General features: G+C 40.4%; 1 protein-coding gene across 1 annotated transcript in view; it reads left to right on the plus strand.

Moving 5' to 3' along the window:
• The first annotated feature begins 3,383 nt into the window (after positions 1 to 3,383).
• Positions 3,384 to 16,550, plus strand: part of gucy1a2 (guanylate cyclase 1, soluble, alpha 2) — a 44,053-nt gene continuing 30,886 nt past the window's right edge. The window contains exons 1-3 of the mRNA XM_023288932.3: positions 3,384 to 4,603; positions 12,774 to 12,835; positions 14,049 to 14,167. Of these exons, the coding sequence (XP_023144700.2) occupies positions 4,283 to 4,603; positions 12,774 to 12,835; positions 14,049 to 14,167 (502 nt within the window). The 5' untranslated portion in view covers positions 3,384 to 4,282. The remainder of the gene's footprint in view (positions 4,604 to 12,773; positions 12,836 to 14,048; positions 14,168 to 16,550) is intronic.

The raw sequence follows: 16,550 nt of genomic DNA on the forward strand, positions 1-16,550 counted from the left end.
TGAAACTCTGCTCAGTTCCCGTAGCCGTGTGGTTTTGTCTATATATGGATTTGTCCCTTTTTTTAAGATGTATTTATTTGGAGTATTTGTGTTCTCCTGTAGAATCCGGGCTTTTAGGCTCCATGTAAATATGCAGGGTCATACCTGAGGTGATACTGTAAATCTGCAGAACATGCAAGTTCTTTCCTCCCTCGTGCACTTAGTCTTTACGGATCTGTTTACCACATTACTGGAAAATGTACTGCCTGACTTTTAAAAATGTCTAAATTCTAAGTAAACTCGTGTTGCTCTGGATCGGGAATGGGCCTCGTTTATTTAAATCATACATCATTTCAGAATAATTCAAATCATCCCTCATTGACTAATAAAACATTGACATTTTAACTTTCTGACTTAAAATCAGGACATATTACTCTCTGTTTGTGTTATAGCTTACATAAAATCATACATATAATAACATGAGCCACATTATACCCCCATGGTTGTATCAGTCCTTTTTAATTCTCATAAAAGCAGTGTCAATGAGACTCAGGGTTGAGCTGCTTCAATTACTTTATTTCCACGGTGATGTTATTAAAATTGGATGTCATCCATGTGAGATGCACCTATTGAGTGGGATTACCACGAGCTGCCCTTTCTATCTGCTCTGCTTCCATGATAGCACAGTTACTGATCTATTGCCCTGTCTGCACTCAGCTGTTGATGGCTGGCAGCCAGCTACAAGGCACTTCCCTCCGCTAGTGGGCTTATCTTCTCTGGAACATTATTTATTCCATTGTAGTGTTGGCTTTATTAAATGCCCACATTATTACTGATGGACGGCAGACTGATTCCTAAGAGCGAGCAGCCAGATAAGGAAAGAGAAAGAGAGTTGGGGTGTGTGTCAGTTCTGTGTGAGAGAATTGCAATGAGTGGGTGTTTGTTGGAGATGGAGAGAGAGAAGGAGCAAAATTCTACGCAATGCATTTGGGGTCACGCTGCTCCAGAAAGTCAGATGAATTAGCAGGCACCTACAGGAAGTTACACTGGGCTATATGCTCGCACTCGCATGATGCATCAAGTCTGTTTCAGTGTCTCCCTTTGAGGCCCTTAATCAACAGACATGCTCTGCCAATTGAGGTCAAGGTCGTGGCTGTTGTTAGTGCCAGACATGAGCATCATTCTGTCCTCTGATGGGAGCCAACAAGCGTGTACCACCGCTGCAAGCTCCATTATCTGCCCGCGGAGTCATATTTGTTCGTGTATACCCATGTTGATCACATTTGGCACACTGCCATGGAGCTGGCTTATTGACCATGACTGTCGTTTGATTACAGTCAGATGCTGCTTGATTGCCATTTGCGGTTAGGTAATTGAGGAACAATAACTTGTTTGTTGTCTGCCCAAAATGTCACTGTAAATGACAGTAAGTAGCAATTACGGGAAATATTAACCTGCCAGTTTACTAGACAACTACAATTCTTTTTTTTGTTGTGGTTGTTTTTTAGAATTACATTGTTGAAACCTACCTGATGTATCCACTCAGATATGGCTACATCAATGTGTGTTTCTAGGCCAAGAATTTTCTGCCGGGCTCCTTTTGGACCCTCCTCATCTGTTACTCTTTTGGCTTCAGATGCTCCCATTAGGCACAAAGCAAAGACTGCTTCAGAGTTTTCGCTTCATTTTGTTAATCCATTCGACCCAAAGGTTTTTACAGAGGGGGATTTTGGATTTCTCCTTTTATCTCTCCTTAAATAAGAAAATACCGTAAAGCCAGAAATTTTAAATAAAAGAATCGTATTCATATTTTTAGGAATAAAGCAAACCCTTCTGTTAAAACCTTCAGAATATAAATAGGACTAAAACCGGAAGTTCTGTTGCATGTATGTGCTGCTGAAGTAGAAATTTCTGATTCGTATTACTGAAAACTTATTCTGAGAAAGCAGCCTTACATTATATTTTGTATAATTGAAATGTAAAGATGCAAATAGACAAAAGGTAGTAAAAATTAACAGGTAAATGTGTATTTTGGATGTTTTTTTTTCCATTAGCAAGAATGCATGTTGTCAAATCTCACATTTGGCCAGTGCATGAAAAATTATGCTTTTGTCGAGGCCCAATTTAAAGGCTCATTGGCATACTATATTATATTATAAATTATTGTTAAAACATTAAATGTATGAAAAGCACTCAGTGTTTCTCCACTTGACTGTGGAGGAGGCTTTAAAACAACATTAATCCTTCAATGACAGAATTAACTGAAAATTCAGTGTAACAGTTATATAAATGAACGGTGAGAAAAAGTGAAAAGATTTTTATGTAGACTTCTGTGGGAATTTCAACTTTTGACAAAATACAGTAAAATAGCTCAGGAGCAGAGGAGGGGACCATAGACACCTCAGGCTGAAGTCTGGCTGCCCCACTTAACCGCCGGTGAAACCTTTTAGAAGGCTGTACAGGTACTCACAGAAATGGAGTTACATCCAGCAGTTAAAAAACAAAACAAAAGAGCTCAAAATAATGGAAAAATATAGATATATTAGAGGATTTAAATACAGTTAAACTACATAATTGTATGATCTCATGTTGTAAAAGGACAAATTACAATTTGTAAAAAATATATAGATTTTTGGTGTGGACATCATTTACAGTTTTTAGAAATAGTGTGCAATTTAAGAACAGGGAAATCTGTAAAATAACAGTCAAAAGGTATTTTACATACATTTCCTTTCAAATAATGTGTATTTTTTTTGCTGATTGAGATACAGTTTTCTTAAAATGTAATTTTATGGTCTAACAATGTAAAAAAAATTATCCTTTACAGACAGATTCTTAATGTGGACATTATTTACTGTTGTTTTTATTTTTCTTTTTTCTCGTGAGTGTATTTTTTTTTCTGTGACTTTACTAGATATTATTTGTAATTTAACAAAACGGGGAAATCTGAAAAAAGACAGTACAAAACGTTTTTGAAGGCATTTTTTTTTTACAGTGTATCATCTCAATATGCGCAATGCACTTAGACAATGTGACAAAACAACTAAATAAGTGAAAAAATGTCAAAGGATTTTTTGGGTAGAATTAGGTGGAAATTTCAACGTATGACAAAATACCGTAATGTCTATCTATCTATCTATCTATCTATCTATCTATCTATCTATCCTCTGATTGGTTCTGGTTTCTTGTCCAACTATAACGCAGAGCGGCGCGTTGACGCGTACTTCACAGCGCGCTCGGCGGACCGCTCATATCTGCACATCACCGGCTCTTCTCTCTCTCTCTCTCTCTCTCTCTCTCTCTCTCTCTCTCTCTCTCTCTCTCTCTCTCTCTCTCTCTCTCTCTCTCTCTCTCTCTCTCTCTCTCTCTCTCTCTCTCTCTCTCTCTCTCTCTCTCTCTCTCTCTCTCTCTCTCTCTCTCTCTCTGCCCCCGTCTCGCGCACCTCCACATCAGCCGCCTCTGTCAGCTTCACACCGACAACCGGAGGACCGAAGACGGAGCACTGGGGAGCGCAGACGATGGACGAACGATGAGAGGACGGTTATCCGGCAGACAGGAGCACCGCTGTCGCAGAGGAGAGGAGGAGGGAGGGAGGGAGGCAGACACATCTGCGGTGACTTTGGGGATTTCTCTCCGGCAGCGTGGGGAAGGAGAAGACGCCGAAATTCACCGCGAATGAGAGGAGTAATTAAGATGGACTACCATGGTGGACCAGCGTCCTGTCCGTTTTGGCGACCTTTCTGTCCCAGGCTGCTTTGAGATAGTTCGTGTTTAATTTAGAAACAAAAAAAACGCCTGTAGTTAGAAAAACACAGTCGCTAGGGGGTTGTCTATTTTTCTATTTCTGTATTTATTTACAGGAGGCGTCCACTGGAGAGTGTTTGGCCACCCAGGGAGCCGGCTGGACGCGTTTTTTGGGGGGTAAAGCAGGACGGTTGCCCCCACCTCCTCCTCACCCCTTACATAAATGTTTGCGTGCCGCTAGTGCTCTCGCTCTCGGTCGACCCCCCCTTTGCCTCCGAATAGTCTCTCACGCAGGCAGACGCATCTCATATGCACACACACACACATAGACACACACACACACAGACGCTTGGACACTATTTTACGCGCACATATATGCGCACATAACCACACAGACGGACCTTACCCCCTCTCACCCGTCCAGCCCTGCGCCATCCCTCCCACCCCTCTATCTGATGACTCCCCGGCGCACAGGTGGACGTGGTACGGAGCCGACTGTAGCATCATCACCATCCTCGACACCTCCACTGCCATCACCATCCTCCTCCTCTTCCTCAACATGTCCTCGTCGTCGCGCAAGATCTCCTCCGAGTCGTTCAGCAGCTCGGTGGGCTCGGACTGCGGGCTCGAAAGCCCCGGGGGAGACGCAGGGGACAGCGGTTTGGAGCCGGCGGAGGAGAGCCGAGGCTGCCCCTTTTCCTCCTTCTCGTCCTCCCACAGAGCGGTGCTCTGGAACGGTCGCAGCCCCGCCGAGAGGTCGGCGTGCCCGGCGGGCGAGGAGCAGCAAGCGCCCGGTGGATCCCACAAGAGGGTCACCAGGAGGAGACGGGTGAACCTCGACTCGCTGGGGGAGAGCCTGAGGAGGCTGACCTCACCCACGGTAGGCTTCCATCTCAGTGCCCACACGAAATATCATTAAATATTCTCATAAAAAGTTGTAGGTTTAGTGCCATAAAGTCTTACCTTCTTGTGCACAACAGGGACTTACTCAGTGTTAGGCTAGGAAATCTATAACGTCCTGTGGTAAATAGACTATTGAAACTCATCATAAATTTATAGAGCATTCCTTGAAAATCTGTTATAAAATGTGTTTGATTGCTTGTCATTTTGTGTCGTACAGTTAGAGCTGGCATTTCATCTGACAACCAGCCCTTATAACAGCCAGAGCCATTTACTCCATTGCACAGAGATGTCACCAAAGTTCAGGTACACAACCTGAAAAAGCAATATTCAGATCACTCCACCTCATTCTCCAAAATCTCAGACAATGTCTCCTTCTCACATCATGGTTTGCTGTGTGCTGTCTATGAAAAAAGCCTCTTTTCATCCTTCACCTCTGATAGCCTGAATCATCTGGCAGATTATATAATAAATATGTTGTTGTGAGGGAGGGAGGGAGAGAGAAATGCCCATGCTCTGTCTGAGTATATGTAACGATGTGAGGAGTGTGACGAATGAGCCCGTTTCCACGTCTGTGCGTCTCGGTTCTATCTGTGTCTCACTTGTATTACAGGCTGTAATGCAATAAAGCCGCTATTAGAACCGAGTGCAATTGTGATGGATGGCGTGTGATTAGGGAATTTGCTATTGCAAAGTCCTTTGTGATGGTACATCGGTTTGGGATTTGATTGCATCTGCTGCTATGTAGTTGCTCAACAATAAAATCTAAGTAGACAGACAGATGTCCAAGATGGGGAACAGAAATGCAATTTGAGAGAGGGCTTTAACTTTCACATCCTCTTGCTTATTATTACGAATTATTAATCATACTAATGTTTCAGTTCCCCTGGGCCTTCTTGAAGAGTTTTTGAAAAGACGAAATGCTTCTGAGGTAATTGGATGAATAGCTGATAAATTATACCATCAGCTCAGTGGTAGCTACGTACTTGTGATATTAAAGTGCAAGAAAATTAGCTCTAGGTGTAAAACTGTCTTTTCTTTTTTTCGTGTCACATTCAGTTTTCCTTTTCACAATGCGACTGATTCTGTGGGGAGGATGCCTGTGCTCGAATTCCAGTATAAACTGCAGAAGGTTAAGGCTGCATCAGAAAATGATTCACTTTGGTGCCTTTGAATAGCAAGTTAAAAGGTTAAATTGACTGACAGAGCAAACTAATGTCATCCAGATCTGACGTTATGTGACAGCTTCAAACCGAAGGATGTTCAAAATGTGACAGAAGCTCAAGATCTGACCCAGTTTAATCCAAGCTTCATTCTGAGATGTCTTGCCAATGTTAACTGACGGCTAAATGCAGTCAAACATGGAAAATTAGTCTTATGTGCCAGCAATTGAAAAAATAAAAATCCAAAACACAAAATAAAGTAGCCTATAAACAGTGGCATCCACAGAAAGCTATTTTCGACGGCTCACTGCAGCCAACATTTTTCTTATCAACTTTTTGTGATTTTAGTTATCAACTATTTAAGAAAAGCAGACCAACATGAGCATCACCGTGTATCCTTCCCGTTGGTCACCTGAGTGCAGTATTTGCATATGTTTTCCCAAATACTTGGGGTCTCACTTGCTCGACTAAATGTTCGTCTTTCTTCACCGCTGGCTTTGTAATTTCATGCTGGGTACTTAAGATCATAAACCAGAGTTAGTTGTGGCAGGCAGCTGAGGTTTAATTTGAACTGACAGTGGTTAATTTTGCCACTCTAGATAACCAAAACAAGAGCTGAAGGCGTAGAGCTACAAAGTGTGGTGTTGATTTTCATCAGTTCCAGCAGTGCTAGCAAACAGTTTACATTACTGTGAGCCACTTGCTTCAATGCTGATGTAAAAAATGTCATCTTCAGTGTCATAATCATTGATCTAGTAAAGAGATGCTGGCGATTAAAGAAAGGAATATTTTGGGCACTTGCTCTGTTGATATTATTAGCCACATTATTAGGCAACAACACGGTATCCATGCCTTTCAGTCGTCTTGTCAAAAAAGCAGCAGCTATATTTGTTGTGTAGGATGTGAAATGAAAAATAAAGTCATGACATTGAAGTGATCCACAATTAGTGTGCAGGTTCTTTGATAACTATTAGACAGAAACAATTTTTTGGAGTTTTGAGCTCACATTGGTTCCAGGTCTGTTTATGTCGGTTCTTGACACAATAGAGGCACTGCTGCATTTTCCTCAGACTACAGAATAGGTTTCTCCAAAGCTCCTGTGCTCTCATTCCTGCGAGGAAGAGATGCTGCAGTGAAATCGATGTACAAGAGCAGTCAACCTTTTTTTTTGTTGCCCTGGCTCCACCTCACAAAATAATGAAATTCAACAGCACAGTTAAAAAACTGAAGTTGGTGCACAGTATATTGGAGAGGACCACTGAGAGCCAACTTCAACGCTCATGTGCAGCTCTTACTCGCCCTGATCTTTAATAGATCTGTGGAAAAAAATAGGCAAGAGGGAACACTTAAAGACAGATTTGTAAAGAACTCAGTGATGCTAATATCCGTCATTTACATGTGGGCAACATTGTGGAACTGTGTGCTTTTGTGTGTGTGCGTGCCTGTCTGCATGCAGGTATGTGTTTGTTTGCCTGTAAGTGCAATTAGATGCGACAGTTTGGCATCAATGGAGCCTTTTTTATTCTAATACGTAAGGGTCATTATGGTGTGCTTTGGTCACAGAGACAGAGAAAGGGTAAACGTCCAAGGCCTTTTTTTTCAGCGTCTGATGGGTGTTTGTGGTGTCCTGGACTGAGCAGCTGAAATGCAACGGCTGTACGGTGGATTTCTGAAAAAAAAAAAACATGATTTTAATGTTTGCCCTGTTTTTTAAAAATATGTTCATAGTAACAGAGTAGTGACTGAAATGTTATTGTTGACGTATCAACATGCAGGTGCAAAGCAGTCAACAGACACTCACTCACTCACTCACTCACTCACTCACTCACTCACTCACTCACTCACTCACCGCACAACACATTGTTTATTACCGTTTTTGTTCTCTCACACACACTGTGGGTGCGTGCAGAGGCAGTGTCTATTGTTGCCGGCAAAGGACCGTGACTGGCGGAACACAGCACGCTCTCTGTGGTTGTCTTCATCCCAACCACCATGACCCAGAAGCAGCAACACACACCGATAGACACACACACACACACATTTACATGCGCACAAACATTCATTTTCTGTCTCCCCCTCTCCCAGTTTCGCGTATACACATGGAAGATGGCCATCAGCTTACTGATCCGTGACGCTGATCAAAAGGCCCCGAGTGTTGGCCACAAATATGAAAAGTGTCAGACAAGTGTGTGCGTGCTAATTGTGGTGTCTGGTAAATCCACATCCTAAATCTGTGGCCACATCTTCCCTGTCAGGAAACAGTTTCTTCGCACAGTAGATCTGCAATGCTTTTAGCTAAATACTGAGTTTGTTTTCTTGCATTGTGTATGTACACACGCTGGCTATGTTTATGGATATTTCTGTTTTGTATGAGTTTACCTTTTGCCTCTGTTGTTTGTATGCTTTCCCTGAATGTGGCTAGTTTCTAGAACTTGTGAGGGTTCTACATTACGTCTGATGATCTCACTGTGACCAGAGAAGATTTTTCACTCATAACTCCACTGTACATTTTCCATGATCAAAAAAATCACAACAACATCAATTTTGGAATCCATGTTTTAACAAACTAAAACTTACACTATTTTGCCTTTTCCTGAAATTTAGTATAACATCCCAATGTTTGATTTCATTATTGTTATTTCTTCTTCTTCTTCTGAATATAATAATAATAATAATAATAATAATAATAATAATAATAATAATAATAATAATAATAATAATAATAGTAATAATAATAATTGTTATTATTATTATTATTATTATTATTATTATTATTATTATTATTATTATTATTATTATTATTATTATTATTTTATTGTTAAGAAGATGAAACTTTTGACCAGAAATCTGTCATGAGATTAATAGGTGAGCAGGGTATGTTGAGCCTAAAGCCAGAATTTTTAAAGTTGCAAAGATGTCTCTCTTTTAAGTTGCTAGATCACCATGATAACTTGCATGACAGCTAACCTGCCCCAGAAGAAGAAATGTTCGGTAGTTGAAGAATTAAAAATTAAATCACCAGTTCCTTCCCTGATGATATTCTCGATGAGTGATAAAAATTACCAGCTGAAGGATTATGCTTTATCTGCAAACCTTTTGAGCCATACATTACAAATGCCACTGAATGAAGCTGTGTAGTTACAGTGGTGCAAACTGTATACATAAAAGGAAGTTGCTGTTAAATGTTAGTTGTGGAGACTCGTGAGTTAACATGTGTGTAGTGCTACGTGTCGTGTGGACCTGCATGTTGAGCAAGTCGACTGGCTGATTCAGAAATGTAAATGTATTAAGTATAAAATAGTGTGTACTAAGGAAAAAAGCAACAAATGCGACTGAAGCATAATTCCACTTTACAGTAACAGTTAGCATACCGAATTGCTCAGGCCGTTCATCCAGACACGTTTGTCCAAAGTGATTTACAGTAAAAGCACTCATTTTGAAGCCAGCAACAACTAGATATCATCAAATATTCACACCTGCCACATCTGACGCACTAACTGCATTATACCTCTAACGCTGGCATGCTTTATATTCACATTAATTGCTGAACTATGCTCAGAGACAGCCTGAAAATCCTGCTAAAACAAAGCAGAGTAAACAGAATTGTTTTCTTTGTACCTGCTTTATTTCTCATCACTCATTTATTATGTCATGCTGGGATTTATCTCGCAGGGTCTCATCTGGCATATGAGTTTCTATTTTCTTTAGAAATGCTGGCAGCTTTCTAACTGTGCTGAAGCACCAGTACCCACTGCTCTGTGACCATAGACCACACCAGTACATGCTAATGGAAATTTGGAGAAAGTAGAGCCAATAAAAGGAGAAAAGGAGGAACAGGTCCACTGCGCTGTATGTGCTTGTCTTTGTGTTAACGGGAATCAGTCACACAGGCAGACAAGAAAGACAGATTTACATACAGTAGGGAACAGCATGACTGAATCTCACAGGGAAAGAAAGCAATGCAGAGCAACAGAGCTAAAGGAATGGGACAAGTAATGGTGAGATTCTGTTTCCCTCCCAAGGTAAAGAAACAGAGCAAATAAAAGAGACAGACTGATTTAGATGAAGAAGATGGGAGCTAGTGAAAGAAAGGATGGGAAGAAAGGAGAGGTGTGAGAAATAAAGCTGAAGAGAGTTTAATTTTTTAATGAAAATCTTTTCCCCACCACATTTCACCAGCCTCTAAACAGTCGTCATTGCTATGATCATATAATGTTTTTGAAAATCTTTATCTAGTTAAACACCTTTGGTTTATTACCATGATTCTGTCATTCTCAGTTGTGTATTACAACAACTTGTCCCAATAACGAGGGCATCTAGATTCAATTCTGCTAAGCAAATCCTCCTGTCCAAGCATGTTTGTGTGTGACACAGAGTGAGATTAATGTGTGATCAGGTGTCAAGCTGTGTATACAGTAGACATGCCAGTGATGTAACAATGCAGACTAATGATGATGTATGTGTACAGTATGTTTGCACATGAGTGTGTGTGTGGCTGATAACAGGTTGTGTGTTTGGTCATGTAATGTACGTCTTCTGTGGTAAATGAGTAGCTGCATGAAGGACGCAGTAAGAGGAGACTTTCATGAGAAAACTTCATGTCTGCAAGCGCATATACAAATGTATTGTAGACGTTCACACAAATTCACACGAATGTTACATTTGTGTCACATTCACACAAATGTGTAAGTGGGGAATAGAGAGGTGACAGAGAGTAAAATCATGTTTTGTTTTTTTTTTTCTTGCAATTAGCATGTGAAAGCATGGCCCTCTGGGTATATTTCCAGCTGTCACAACGGTGCAGTTGCTAGTATACAGTGCACATCTTGCTCCTGTTGTTGCTAACTAGACGTGTTGCTTAAAATGATAAAAGAATTTGGTATCAGCAGCTATTGTTTCAAGTGGTGCTGGAAAGAATTGAAGCATTGCTTTGTGCAGTTGGTTAGCTACAACATTACATCTCACCATTATTTTAAGTGATAGTCAAATAATTTAATTCAAATTTAGAACACCTGTTGATGCACATACAGATTTGTTCTGCACACACTACCTGTTCTCTCTTGCCATCTCGTGTTTTTGCTGTACATCCCCCTAACTCGCCCTCAGTTTCTCTCATTCTCTCTCTATGTGTAATTCTGTGAGGACCCTCGGTGATAAAAAGAAAAACCAAACATTCCCTCGCCTCTTTCCCACACCATTCACTATCACAACTAAGTGCCAGCACCTGTCTCTTACCCCAATCCTAAACTAGGGCCGCACGATATTTGAAAAAGAAGGCTTTGTGAAATTTTGTTTTTATGCAACATCCATTGCGAAGTAAAAAAAATACTGGAATTTCCACCAAATGACTTGTAACCCAACTTGAAAACAATTAATTCTAGAGTGATTTGGGGGATTTTGAAGTGGAGTGCATCTGCAGCAGAAAAAACATTTCTCATATGGTTCAACACTGGCAGAGGTAGGCATTTAGATCTAGCTTTGAACTGGTAATACACAATCTTATGGTGCACATTTAAATGGCAAAAATATTGTTGTTTTGCCTCATGAGGTGGTAACAACACAGACACTGCTAACAGATTACCAGTTTTTGGTCAGCATCATTATTTCTGTGGGCAGAATACTTCAGCATAACTGATGTGTTTCTTTTTGTAAACCAATCTTCCCTTTCAGTGTGTTTTGCCTCATTTTACTGTGCACACGTCGAGCCTACATGTCAACAACCCCTGTCTGAATAGAGTTTTTTAAAAATTCTGGATGATGAGTAAATAATATAAATTATGTTTCATCAGGCAGATTTCTTTTAGATTGCTTGTTAAATTTAAGACTGAGTCATGAGGAAAACAGTTGTAGCATGATGTATTTGATTTCATTTGCCTTACTTCACATTGTATTTTGGACTATTGTGCATGTGCACATTGCAGTGTCGTTGCTGAAATGATATATTGTTTAGCCGTAACCCCCACCGAATTCTAACCTTAACCCTGAAACAAAGTCTTAACTCGTCAAACAGCACCTGGATTTGGTGTGAAAAAGTCACGACTGGCCAAATTGTCCTCACTCCAGTGATGTAAAACTCAAACCAGTCTTCACAAAGATAGCAGCACAAATGAACAAACACACACAATCACTCCTGTATCTGTCTAGAGTGGATGGAGGCCTTAGAATGACCTCTCCAGCTGGCACACTGTGTTCTAGTATTGTCACTACAGCCTTGCATTTCAGCCGTATCACTGATAATCACATTGGACCCACTCTCTTAAGCTTTGGCTGCCAGTAACGCAAAACATGCCAGCTTCACATACACACACATTAAACTATGTGTATATTATGGTCATCTTGAATTATTTATTATTATTAATGTCTAATTTATTTTTTGCATACTTTTAAAAGAAGTAAAATATTTAATATAGTATACAAACAGGAGTTACTTTGATATAGGCAGATTTATTTTTACTCTCACGACTGGACAGTCACAAGTATAAGGTGAAATCAATAACAGAAATTGCAATTTTTTATGATTTGTTTATGCCAAAAATACAATAAAATGCAGAAATGGTTAGTACTCCTCTTCAGTTTCTCTTGGAACGTCTGCAGCCTAACTGATAAACCTTTTTCACATCAGACATTTTGAATTGTTACAGAAAAAGCACAGGTGTTACTAATAACATTAACAATTACTCTGTTCTGTTAAATCACCCCAGTAAGCCGCGACAGTCGGACAGTGAACTCACTTGCACATTAACAGTATCCAGAAACTGAAGCAGCTTAATGGCAGCCAGCCATCGTTAATTTTATTCACACCTGTGCTATACTGTGACTGGCCAAAATGTCTTTTGTGAAAAAGGATAATCAATATGAATCTGTCTTGGCTGCAGTTGCACGTTTGGACGAGTTAAATTTTGGGGATTGGTGGATTAGAACACAAAGTAATGGAGGTTTACAGAAAATATGCAACGCTGAAACTGATATTTTCACGTCTTCTTGCAGACACAGACTGTTCAGGAAGCTCTGCAACGAACTCTACAATTCTACAGACAACAAGAGATCAGGTAAGACAGACTTCCTTGCTTGCTGAAGGTCTCTCGCTGCTCTTTTTCTGTTTCCTGTCTTCTTTCATCAGCCTCTATACTACAATCCTCTCTCTGTCACTTGCTGTCCACCTGCTATCTTTTCTTGGTAAAGCCATCACTCATTTCTTCCCTTTTGCCTCTGTTTTTCTCACGTCTGTCACACATGTACATCGACACACCTGTTCAGTCTCTGGGATCCTTTCACCGTCTTGCTACCTGGCTGTTTTGGTCACAGAGAGAGCACACATATACTTTATGAGGACATGCTCACTCACTTCGTCTCTGCCTCTGCCTCTGTTTCTTTTTTCCCTCCGCGTCAAAACCGCAAAGCTCAGTGGAGGACATTCAGCCAGACACAACACATACTAACACTGTGTACAAAGCATGTACCGCATACAAATACAGACATGGAATTTTTTTCTTTTCCTTTAGTGATTTTATTTTCCCTGCCTGTCCACTCTGTCACACTTTGGCTTCTTTTCTTGTCACTCAATATTTTCTCTGTTTCATTGATCTCTTTGGGGATGGGGTCAGTGAATGTGGTTAAATGGCAAAAAAATTTCCCAGAAGTGATACTTTATACTGCCCCTATGTGTGTTTGAGTAATGTGTGAATTCAAACCTTTTATGGTAAGGTTACCTTGAGATTTTAGTGTTTTACAGTATCCCAATAATTTGTATCTCCCCCCAAAAATCAACCTAATATTACCTCTGTTTGAAAGCATGTATTTAAGGTGTGAAGGTTAGAAATGAAGGCTGTGAACAGATGGTTTCTAGTATAATTCCCTGACTGATAAAATAACTGCGTGGTGAAATGAAAGTGCAGCTCTTATTACCATTGTTGAAGTGACCTTGAGCAAATTTCCCTGTTGTCCAGCTGCTTCTGTTGGATCTAACAAATGTGAACCTGCACAGGTTTTGTGTCAGGTCACACAAAACACAACAGCACATACATTCTCACTTACCCTTAATGGCATCCAGCTATGAGGACAGTGACCCAGCAAAATGAGGGTGAATGGAATGTCTGATCCAGTGACTTTTGACGCAAAAGTTACACACACTTGTGTCACAACTCATTTCCTGTAAATCTTGAAGGGATGAAGTAGAAATTCATTCTGTTACTAGCTTTTAATGCCCTATTAGCTCTAATATCCTGGTTAATCATCCTGTTTGTGTGTTTGTGTCTTTGACAGGTGTCAGGACATTGGGAAAGAGAGGAAAGAGAAGAAAGAGGAGAAATGCCCCTTTCTAGAAAATTCTGGTTCAGAAGAAGATGTCCTACAAATCCTACAGTACATGGGCACCATTCTGGGTAAGTATGCAAAGTAAAGTAAGATGTGTGTACTTTGTGTTTGCCAGTGAGCAAGGAAAGACACAGATGGAGGGGCTTGACACACATGTTCTGTGTGGTGTCTTCTGTATATGTAGTTCTGAAAGAGGGACTATATTGAATATTGGCTTTTTATCTCTTGTTTCTGACTGTTTTCTATATAGAATTTTGCTTACAATCAATTGTACTGACATGCTTAGACACTGCTTCTCTCTTTTTGCCCCCCTCTGCTTGTCCTTTAGTATTAGTATTGTTTGCTTGTGTTTGTACACACACAAAGAGATCCCCAAAGATTTGACTTCCTAAACACACTGGAGACACTTTGAATGAAAAACTGAGATACAGTATCATGGCCTAGGTAGTGTGCATACAGGCACAAATATACAACTATTTACACATGCAAAACATGCACACGCTCACTGTATGGCTCACTCTGGAGGCTTCTACTGTCTCTGTGGCCTAACATGAAAAAACACACATTGTCCTGGTGAGTCACTCAGTAAAGCTACATCCTCCTTCTGTACCATCTCAGTTATCTTCCTGCCTCAATCTACAGTCTCTTGCCTCCTTTTCTGTTCTGACTCTGTGGTTCAGAGTAACCACCACTATTTACATAATGCCACACTTCCTAATAGTACAAAAGATAAATTAAAGTTTCTCTAAGAAGGCCTATTATGAAATTATGTAACACCCAAAGTCTGCATTCAATAATTACATTCTTTAATCCTCTTTTGGTATTTTATTCTGTCCTTCATGTACCAAAAGCTTCTGCTGCAACTGCGTTCTTTAAATCCAACCCAAGATTTTTTAGTAGTATGCATTATTCTTTAAAGTTTGATAATGCCAGTCACAGGTTTACCAGTTTCCTGGAGCAGTAAAACATCACAGGATGGACCCACCTCCATATTTGACTGTTGGAATGGTGTTTGTTAGCCACAGCATTAAAACCAATGACAGATCAAGTGAAAAACATTGATCATCTCATTACAAAGCAATGTTCTGCTGGGAAATCTTCGGTCCTGGCATTCATTTGGATGTTGCTTCGACCACCCAGTTAAACATTGCAGACCAACACACCTCACACAATGGCAATGGCACCACGAAACCTGCTCAGGAATGGCGAGAGGAACATGACAAAGAGTGCAAGGTTTCAAACATTTTTTGATCCCGATCTGATTGAGAATGCACTGAATATCCATGAAGACCTCACCCTACAACCCACACGACCCTTTTTCCAGCATCACAGTGCCAAATCCCTCATGACCTGCAGAGATTGTATGTCCATGCCCTGGGAGGTCAGAGCTGTTTTTGTGGTATAGCATAGACCTACACAATATTAGACATATGGTTTTAATGTTGTGGCTGATCAGTGAAGGTATTACTCTTCTAATTCCGGACTTACTGCTGCTACTTACTGCTAAACTCCATCAAATAGACTCGCCGAATGGTACGGGTCTATCCATTTTGTCCTTTGATATTCGTGGCAACTTTTATGTGCTTTTTGCTCAAGAATGGAGTGTGCTGAGGTCTCTAGGCATGAAGTCTTGCTGATTTAGTGTTCTTATCATAGTCTGTACTGATACTTTTGTTCTTGCCTTCATCATGTCCTCCTCCAAGTCCTTGGCAGTCATACAAGGTTTTTCTTAGCTGTTTTTGCTCGTACTTTCATACGCAAGAAAGCCGTGATGAACTATGTCTTAAACCTGAGTATGATACTGCCAAAAGCGTGTCTTGGAGCCTAAAGTGTCTTGGAAATCTTTTTATAAACCATTGCCCTTTTGATATAATCAAACAATTTCTTCTCTCAGCTTTTGAGACAACTGCTTTACCTCCTTTTGTATCTTTTTATATTCTTTGCTGTATTTTCTTGAATTGCATAGGTGGGGTTTTTACATATCTGTGTTACAAGCAAACATTCTAGATCATCAGAAAACACTGAACTTGTAAACTCTTACAAATTTAGCAGGGTTGAATAATTGTGATTGCAACTGTTGTGGAATCATAGCACCTGCTTTAAAAGGCAGTAGCTTCTTACCCAATTAGCACCAAGATCAATCCTCCAATCTGTAAGTAAAGTATAGTTAATAAGTACTGATTACTTTCATCCATTTATGCTATTTATTATGTTGCAAATGATGATGGCAGCAGGCTAAGCAAGTACACCAGACATCCCGCACCACAGAGACATTGTCCAAATCTTCCTGGGGAATCCTGAGGTGTTCTCTAGCCAGATGGGATATATAATCCTTGCATATTGTTAGGGATCTGCCCAGGGATCTCCTCCCAGATGGAAATAACTGAAATGTCTCCACTGTGAGATGCCCAGGAAGCCTTACCACCAGTGCAGGTTCTCCAAGCTCCCGTT

Source organism: Amphiprion ocellaris, chromosome 7 (assembly GCF_022539595.1).
Source record: "Amphiprion ocellaris isolate individual 3 ecotype Okinawa chromosome 7, ASM2253959v1, whole genome shotgun sequence".
Classification (NCBI taxonomy): domain Eukaryota; kingdom Metazoa; phylum Chordata; class Actinopteri; family Pomacentridae; genus Amphiprion; species Amphiprion ocellaris.